This window comes from Macrobrachium nipponense, chromosome 13, assembly GCF_015104395.2.
Source record: "Macrobrachium nipponense isolate FS-2020 chromosome 13, ASM1510439v2, whole genome shotgun sequence".
NCBI classification, from domain to species: Eukaryota; Metazoa; Arthropoda; class Malacostraca; order Decapoda; family Palaemonidae; genus Macrobrachium; species Macrobrachium nipponense.
Genome location: NC_087206.1, coordinates 44,206,697 through 44,216,969, shown reverse-complemented (window position 1 = coordinate 44,216,969; position 10,273 = coordinate 44,206,697). Strand labels below are relative to the sequence as shown.

Genomic DNA, 10,273 nt, shown 5'->3' with positions numbered 1-10,273 from the left:
TAGAGCTAGAATTCTACGTATTAATAAAATCTGCCTATTCTAACTACGAAAGATTTTATGTTTCCCTGTGGATAAATATTGCAATGCGAGATTAATCCAACTTTCCAGGAGACTTTTGAAGAGAAGAGGATTTATTTCAATTTTAAATCAGCAACAGATATCGAATTGTTGCTGAGGCTCATTGCTCGTTATCTCGCAGGTCCATGCTCGTCCTTTTCCTTCCCTGTCAAGTTGATATTCTTCTTCATTCTTCTTTTTCATTTTTCATTTTTTATTCTCATTGAAAGTGTCCCTCGAAAGATTTAATGGATTTTCTCGTTTCCATTAATATTTTAGGCATCAGGTGTCCTCTAACTTGATTTGGAGAGTTTACAAAAGTTAACTCGCTGAAACTACCTCTTTCCTTATCGCAGGTATTGAAATTCATAATGGACTTACCCGTCCCTTTTTTAAAGATTACTATCACATTTGGTGTGCTTTCTCCTCTGTATGTCTTCTCGATAGGGTCGAATCTAAGGTCATGTGTTTGACCTCTCATCCCACTTTCGCTTCGTCTCTCGATGGTCTCCCTCTCCACTGTGTGGGGAATCTTCGGTAACAAGGATCCATAGGTACATAGGTACATTTTCGGTAGCTGCTCCGCTGAGCTCAATGGCAGTTCAGAACACCCCGACTGGCCACCTCCTTTTCTCCTCCAAGGGACAAACAAGCCAACAGCTTTTGTTTCATGTTTCATGGTGAACAGCCGCCCCTTCTTCCTTCCTTTGCCTTTTCCTCGTTTTCTTCGGACCTCGGCTAGAAAAGGGTTTTGGCTTCCTGTTCCCTAAGCTATGCATTAAAAAGAAAAAAATGAATTTTTTTCCTTTTTTTTTAATCCGAACAATCGTACAACCATTTGTTACATGTCTACTATTTTCTGCATTTTGACAATAATATCTGCAATGGAGAAACAAATCCACAGTTATGTAAATGTACATATTTTTAGATTTAAAGCTATATGTACTTTTACATAATTGTGGATTTGTTTCTCCGTTTGAAGACTCGTGTTACTATGAGGATGTTATAATACCTGCAATTTCATTTACGTATATGGGAGGTTATTTACAGGAGATTTGTGTACCTAGTGGCAAAAATACTTTTGTGTAAATTTTTTGTGTCTATTATATTCAAAATAAAATACACTACAGAAAACTTCAATATTTTCTCATTGATGCTCTTAAAAGACATTAAAGAGCTAGTGTTTGAATTACTGCTCTCACTTGTTAAATCGTTCCCTTTCTAACAAAAAACCGCTTTTGGTGGAAGGTGTCATCAAGATCCCAGAATTTTGCTCATATCATTAAGGTTAAATTATGTGGACACATTTTCTCCAGTGCATCAGCTCTCTGGTATACACATGAATTATGCCGCTCCCTTAAGAGTTTGGGTTCCTATTGAAAATTACTTTCTTTCCGGTTCTACTATCCTGTTGCTGAGATCCTCATCCAAAGGAAACAAGGCGTGATCCGACCTCCAGCTTACTCGGGGCGGGTGCAAGATTTTTTTTTTTTTTTCTCCTTGCGTATGGTTGCAAACATTATATCCCTAGCTTAGCATGAAGTGGTCTTCGTAATTAATACTTATAATTGGTACAAATCATACTAACAACAAGGATCAAATGAAAAGGGAAAAAATGAAACAAGTTAATCATTCTTAATTATTAGTGGAGACACAAAATAACTGAACGGAAAATATAGCCTCTCAATTCAGTACATCTAATCAATCAAAACGGGCTAAAATCTACAACTAGACAGCCCGTTGTTTCACCAACGAAAATGTTTAAAATACATTATATTTTATTAGAAATCATTTTTCTGTACTGTTTAACATGAACATTATTTATTATTTACATATTCATTCTAATGAATAAATCATAAATGTCCTATCCTAAAAATCCTGTATCTTTAACTCAACGCGAGACACCTCTTCGGACCTTTTCAGGATTTCGACCCCACCATCACCACCAACAACAACAACAGCAACAAAGTAGTTTGTAGGCTTACTCGCCGAGTAAGCGAAAAAAATCAATATATAATTACCTAGGAATTTTACTTTATACTATGCTATAAGTGGCCCAGCCATCATGTACAGACATTATCAATTAACTCACGTCATTCTTTAGTGGGGGAAATTGTAGGAATTTCTTCTGTCTGCATTTTATAAATGTACAAACACACACACACACCACACACACACACACGTGTACCTTAAATATTATGCGCTGAGAGAGAGAGCAAGAGAGGTGTGCATGTTTAATTAAAAGTGACGATGTCATGCAATGCCATAATATTGTCTCAACCGATTCCAGTTTGTCATTTCAGATTTTAAGTCTTTTGTAACATGTATTTCGAATCTCGTTTGCAAGGCATAAGAGAACGAACTACGGCGAAGGTTTTTTAGAATATGTGTTCCTGATGAGGTATCAAAGTGTCTGAGGATGTAAAAAATTCTCTTCCACAATTTTTGTCACTTACTTATCATTGTAACTATTTCTTGACGTGATGTTTTTATTTGACTTATATTTCAAGAAAATGACATTGAAAACACAAAACTCAGGTGTCCTGTCAGCACATTCTTTCACTATATGAAAATTAAGTGCATAGTCGTAGTTACAAAAAAAATGAATTGGCAGTATCATTTTAGCTAACAATCTCATCTCGTGAAAGTTTGTAAATCGCTCTCTTAATATGGTAAGACACAACCTTAGGTGAAAATACAGAAAGGTGATACCTTATCTGATCGACTATGATACAACAATCTTATCCTTGGCCATTGAAATCTGACTTAGTTTTCAGGTGAGCATTTTTAAGTTGTGGTCCTTTTATCAGTCACGGCTGATCTTCTTTTGGAACCTCAGCAGATCGAGCACTGGTGTCAAATGAGCGAGATTTGCCAAGACTACGTTACAGAAACCACACACTTGCTGGAGGTCGATACTAGCAATCCTTCTAAAGTCAAATACTGCAAGGTAAGTGTCAAAATGCTCTTGCTGTCGTTGGTAAATGCTTCATCTACGAAGATTCGATCCCTCGAGTTGCTAGCAGTTTACTTATTTTACAAAAAGATGATTTTCGAAGTGATATTGAAACTATTCTAGAGCCCCTCGGCTTTCACGTCTTAGGTACAGCATTTCTAGGAGGTCACCATTGGCTTTTGCAAATCGTCAAAGAGTCAATAATGTGACTGCGTAACTAGTCACATCACTCAATTGAATGTCAAAACAGAAGCGTTGGCCTGTTGCAATTATGGAAAGAGGTGTCGTATTACCAATGACAAGTTTTCAAAAAATTATCACAAAAGCAATCTTACTGTACTGGACTCGGACAGACCGTCCTTAGCAACGCTTGAGTCTGAGAAAAGCCCAGTTGATTAACCTACATCTAACAAAATCACAAGGAACACTTTACCCTTTATTTTTTGGTTTTTTGGGTACAGGTGGTAGAATACTATAAGTAAGAAAAACCAAACTAGGAAAAGAGTGGAGATTATAAAAAGTATTGCGAAATGGAAGAGAATCCCAAAATAGTTGAGTGATAGTGGTCAACAGCGTCTTTATACCTATATATCTGTGTATTTAATCTATCTATCTATCTATTATTCATAGACACATATATATATACAAATATAGACTGATAGATATATAGATATAAAGACGCTGTTGACCACTATCACTCTTCTATTTTGGAAATCTCTTCTATTTACCACTTTTATAAAAATCTCCACTCTTTTCTTAGTGTGGGTTTTCTTACTTATAGTATTGTACTCCTTGTACCAAAGAAAAAAAAGAAAAAAGAAAGCTAGTGTTCCATGTGATTTTGTTCGATTTAGGTTAATCAGCTCCGCTTTTCTCAGAAACAAACGTTGCTAAGGTCGATCTGTCTGAGGGCAGTGCAGTAAGATTGTTTGTTTGTTTGTATGGTGTTTTTACGTTGCATGTTTGTTTGTTTGCTTGTATGGTGTTTTTACGTTGCATGGTACCAGTGGTTATTCAGCGACGGGACCAACGGCTTTACGTGACTTCAGAACCACGTCGAGAGTGAACTTCTATCAGCAGAAATGCACATCTCTGACCCCCTCAATGGAATGGCTGACAGTAAGATTACTTTCATTTTAATTTCGTGAAACCTGGTCATTGGTAACACGACAGCGCTTTCCATAATTGCAACAGGCCGACTCTGATGCATTCCTTCAGCCCTTACTAAAGTAGTTTCGGTTTTGTCTTAATTATATATTGTAAGTGACAACAAAGGTGTTATTAATGTAAACCGGGTAATATTCTTTATGCACACACATACACACGCACACATATACGTATATATATATATCTATATATATATATATATATATATAATATATATATATATATATATATATATAATCAGTAGGGTTACCAAAACTCGGAAGATCAATGAGTTTATTATGAAACATTTCATGCCATCCTGACACATCATCAGTCTGTAATATAAAAATAATTTACATTTGTAAAATATAAAATTAAAATTTACTGGCTAATTTAAAGGGAATAAATAAAAAAATAAAGTTACTCATAAATATTAGTTATTAAGAACTAAAAAAACTAAAATTATTTACTAGGCGACATTAAAATTGACGAAAGTTAAGATTAAACAGGTATATTAACCTTTAGAAGATGAAGAATAAGAAAGGAATGGCTTAGGACCGTCGTTCGCCCAGACCTGGACTACGCCAAGACAAGTTGAGCAGAGGATTGACTAGAAATGAGGGAAGGAACAAGGTGCTTGATATGTAAAGACTCAAGTGTCGTCATACTTTGGCTGTGCTGAGTAGTCTATTATCGAAAAATGTCTTTTAATTTCAATTTTACAGTAAGCTGTATACATATGTACATACATACATTCATATTCTTCACTATTTTATACATATATACATGTATGTATGTATGTTTAAAATCGTAAAGAATATTTCGGCGCTTTACATTAATAACACCTTTGCTGCCATTTGCACTAAATAAATTAAAAGCAAAACTGCGTTATTAAAGAACTGAGGAAATGTACCAGAGTTCTTTGAACCCAGGACCCCCCAATAAGTGGGTTCTGTTTGAACCGAAAGCAGAGACTACCAGAGAAAACGCCATAAATCACGGAAACTCAAGGATATCTTTTCTTTGTTTCCGATGTCAGCATTTTTTTACGAGAATTACGTAAAATCTGGAGATGGCTGGGTGTTGCAAGATTGCCTCTTCAAAATGGTAAAATGAAAAAATATTAAAAATCATATATCTTCACGGGTTTAGGCAGACGAATCATTTTTCATTTCATCTTTTTTTTTTTTTATCTCTCGGCAAATTATATTGGCATGGAATTCTCTCCTAACTCATTCAGCAAAATCCGCAAACAACTTGTTCTATGCAGTTGTCTTGTAGAGACATGGAACTTTATCGATTTCCTGCCCTCAAAATGTCTGTGCCCTGGCGAATGAAGCCTCTCCTAAAGGTTTATAGGCGGCTAATGAGCAGCAGAGTCAAAGGACAGGGCTCTGTTCTTTCATCCAGTGCCCTAGAGACCTACTACGCCCAAGGAGGGTACGTCCGCATTTGATCAACGGCGAAGTCCTTCTCTACACGCGAACCCCAAACTCAAGCCCTTGTGCCAATTAAGATCTGTCATATCCTGAATGGGGATCAAACAGGGGACCAACAAATTTTGAGGTTGCCGCGATTCCATGGCACAAGAAACAACAGATGATTTCCTGGGCCCGCACTGGTGAAACTAATCCATTGAATTTCAATGATTTGTCCAAATCTGGAATAAACGAAATACTAGTGTTCATTTAAGAGAATAAATGAGAAATCGACTCATTATATTCAGACAGCAGACAGTGCTTCAGTTCCACAGAAAATTCAGTATACATACTGGTCAGATGCTGACGATTTTGCCACCTGCGCAAATAAAAGTTTCCGATTCTTCGTTCTTGTTTGTTTAAATATGCTGATTTCCTTCATAAAAGCACGGAAGACACTCTTGCGGTGCATTCCTGAGTCAACACATCTACCAAGTTAACATTTTCCTTCCGCTGGACACCTACCTAAAGATACGGAATACCAGCAGTCTAAACTCAGGCATCAAAAGGTTGAGACTCGAGGGTGATTAGCACTGCTGCCATATTTTCTTAAACTCGTTCAAACTTTTCAGGAAAAAGGGTGACAATTTGGTAGATTTGGCAACATTTTTGAGGGGCGCTGCCATTTCCTCATGTATGGATGTTAAGGGAAGTGACAACTAAGGGTCACAGTAATAAGAGGATTGTCTGTCACCTTCCTCCATTCGTCGGTACAATAGCAAAACACGGAGATCAAAACATTACATTACTTAGACCTTGCTGTACATTTTTAGTTTCTTGATGCAAAATTTAATTAGGGTTTATATATATATATATATATATTTATATATATATATATATATATATATATATATATATATATAAACCCTAATTAATTTTGCATGTGTATGTGTGTGTACATATATATACCTTTATATATATAAGTACATACGTTAAACGTAAGCATATGTCCGCTCTCAGGGTTAACCTTAACTTCGAGGTTAATCCTGGTAATCCAAAATTAAATGCCTCCTTTGGCAAGATGGAAAACGTGTCAACGCTGCTAATTGTAGGAAAGTCTCAACCTTTCGTAGCCAGAGTAAATAGGATTTGCATCCAGACCCCAACAAACCTAGAAAAAACTAATAATAAACATATGTCCTACCCTTTATCTATAATTAATTAATTGACTCATTATTTAATTAACCCCTTTGTTTATTTACTCATTTTCTATTCATTCATTCATTTGCTTGGCTATTTATTTTTGAAAAAACCCAATTTTAAGTTTTCAGTTTATCTCCAACACTGCAACGTCTCCTTCCAAAATACAAAGCTTGATTTCGAAAACAATCTAAAGCCCAATTCCGGATAAATATCCCAATTAAAACTAAAGTTTGAAGCTTATTAGATGATGGTCAATTACGCTAAAATAAAATTTTCACTAAATTTATTGAGCATAGTTGTTCACGAAAGCTTCCATGATAAGTTTCATCTTGCATGAACAGTTCCCCAGTTTCGTGAAACTCAGACTCAGGAAGGAAGTAATTTTCACAAAGGAGAAAAGATTGGGCATGTTTTTTTTTTTTTTACCGACAGGCTCTCGAGAAAATGACGAAAACTGGCTGTAAAATTATTTTCGATATGTTTATAGAACGTTATTTTACTAAATATATTTGATAATGAGTTAGAAAGTCCATAGAATTGATGTGTGCGGTGTTACCATTCTATTTCATATCAAGATAGCATAATGTAAGAACGATAATTAGTTCCAAACGTCTGTAACTACTGGATTTAATCGGGACTATAGACAGAAAAGATACTAAATAAGTTTCAGTCACTTTATGAAATACGGTGTTAGGCAAATTTCTCGAAATCATTTACTCGAAAGAAATTGCTCGAAAAATAATTTCTCGAACTATCAATTTCACGAACTATCAATTCCTCGAAAGCCAATATTGTTGAGAAATACTAATGACCATTTAAGAATAGATGTTGACTTTCGAGTAATTGCCTTTCGAGAAAAATACTTTTAAAAAATAATTTTGTAAATGAATCTTTTTAGTTTACATAAGTAAAAAGGTTAAAAAGTAAAAGACGGTTATTGAGCAAATTGTAGTTAAAATAAAACAAAGATTACAACTTTGTTTATTGAACAAATTTTACTTAAAATAATGACAGGCTAGTTTACATTATCATTGTTCATTTTCATACGTTAAAAAAAATTTTGCAAATACAACTTTTTAGTTTTCATAAGTAAAGAGGTTAAAAATGTAAAAAAAATAAAATGTATTATTGCCAAAATTTATTCAATCAAAATTATATATTATATGATTGATGGATGGCAAGCACTTAATTGGTGTTCGAAACTGTTTTACCACCCCTCGACTGCGTTGTTTGTCTTTGGCCTTCCTCCTATGACATACTCAAAACAGTTTCATAATTTCTATACTACCACCCAATCCAAGCGTCTTCAAAAGAATGTGTCGGGATTGTTCTAGGTTGCAAAAATTATGAAGGCAGCCAGAAAGTGAGGCCAACGGGTCAAATATGGGCTTTGGGATTTAATAGAAAGGCAGATTTGGAAGAAGGCCTTATGGCCGGGAGGTTACTCAAGAGCTCTCGTGAGGCAGGTAGCCCCTGAGGAAGACCTTCTAGCTAAGCAGTGGCCAACCAACGGGCTCTCAGAGGGTTGCCTTCCCAAGATGAAGGCTTTTCTACTGCTAGACTGAAGCACTTTCAAAGGCTTATATGATGTGTAAGTAGTGGCCAATCTGCTTATTGACAGGCATTCTGAATCTGATCATATTATTATTATTATTATTATTATTATTATTATTATTATTATTATTATTATTGCTTGGAAATTTGATGAAAGTAGTTTCAAGAACTTGGTATAGAATTTTCCTTTGCATCGAGTTTCCTCCGAAAATCAGTAATATAGTTGAAAGAAAACATGCAGTGCTTTAGATATATCAGCAACACTTAAAAAGATCTTTCTACTTTTTATGAATTGTTATACTTCCGTACATGCATATATGTCAACTAAAGCGGAATGTCCATCAATTATACAGATTCTCCCTCATTTACATTGTAAATGGACGTATGCACAAAACTGTTTGGATTATTAATAACTTTGTACAGAATTTATCGTTTATTATTCTTTTTCGAGAATAATGAATTGACGCATGGACAACTGAAAATATGAACAAACACTTTAGTAAACAAAGAAGAAATACCCGGATGGGGGGGAATGGGAGAACTGGTCGCGGCCGACTGGCCATGGCCCAGCTGGCCGTGGGCGACTAGCCGCAGCACAACTGGCCGCAGTGGCCGACTGGCCGCAGCCCAACTGGCCATAGACGAAGAGATGAGAAAAAAAATTTATTTCTGTCTGTCTGTCTGTCTGTCTCTGTCTCTCTCTCTCTCTCTCTCACAGAAAATATTTAGATACAGTAAATCTATAAGACGAAAAGATAAAGAAAAAATTATTTCTGTCTGTCTGTCTGTCTGTCTCTCACTCACTCTCTCTCTGAAAATATTTGGATGCAGTAAATGTCAATTCAACGAGTAACATCGAAACAATGCTATTTTACAAGAATGGTTTTGTATACAGTAAATGTCAATTAACAAGTAACAAGGAAACAATGCTATTTTACAAAAATGGTTGTAAACTATTTTCTTCTCCCTTTTTTTTTTTTTTTTGGAAAGGGTAGGATTACCTATTTAGGAAATATTGATTTTATCAAGTTTAGAGTTTAAAATATTCAGTTGCAGTAAACCTTCTACAATGGCATCAGGTATACTCTCACAGCGAGGCAAAGGAAAGTTTGTGAGAGATGGCTATATATACGAACAATTGATTGCTGGTCAAACAGCGCCCATAAAATTGAAGAATTCCGAGAAGCTGATGCTCGTATAAAATCAGTGGTGCTACAGTTTGAGAACAGTAATATTTTAAGAGTAGCGTATCTGAGAGGAATTGCTCATAACTTCTCTTAAGATATATATAGTTATGTAGCTGCTATTTTAAGCAGTTTTTATATTCCAATAATTCAACTTTTTAGTGAAATTTAACTTTTTTTATCTTTTATTTTCTTAAATTTTTTATTCCAATAATTCAGCTTTTATGTAACTTCTGTGTAATTCAGCTGTTTAATAAAATTTACCTTTTAAGTATTATTCTTTTCTTAGAGAAAACCTCTTTCCAAAAATGATATGCATACATGAAATAAATAGTTTACAACCATTAACAATAATTACAAAGTTCAACAATGTATTTAAAAAAGGAAACAGTCCAATTGGCAAAGAATCAAGCTCTCATCTAAAAAAATTAAAATAGTTTACTACCATTAATAACAATAAATACCAGTTTTCTTCGAAAGAGTTTATAACCAATAACAACAATCACAAAAATCAAAAGGGTATTTTCAAAAATCAAAAAAAATAAACACTGGTTTCCTTCAAAAGATAATAAAAATCTCTCTCTCTCTCTCTCTCTTGCCGCTGCGGCCAGTCGGCTGCGGCCAGTCGTCCCCTGCGGCCAGTTGAGCTGCGGCCAGTCAGCCACGGCCAGCTGGACCACGGCCAGTCGGCCGTGGCCAGTTGTCCTAGACCCCCGGATGGGGTAGTATGGAGGAACGATCTGTTTCATTTGACA

At 35.3% G+C, this 10,273-nt stretch overlaps 1 protein-coding gene across 2 annotated transcripts in view; it reads left to right on the top strand.

The window, feature by feature from the left end:
• Window positions 1-2,852: 2,852 nt before the first annotated feature.
• LOC135225770 (uncharacterized) overlaps window positions 2,853-10,273 on the top strand; it is an 87,523-nt gene continuing 80,102 nt past the window's right edge. The window contains exon 1 of one of the 2 annotated variants that reach the window (XM_064265235.1): window positions 2,853-3,007. In XM_064265235.1, coding sequence (XP_064121305.1) covers window positions 2,918-3,007 — 90 coding nt within the window. In that variant the 5' untranslated portion in view covers window positions 2,853-2,917. The remainder of the gene's footprint in view (window positions 3,008-10,273) is intronic. The other variant, XM_064265228.1, reaches the window with a different exon arrangement.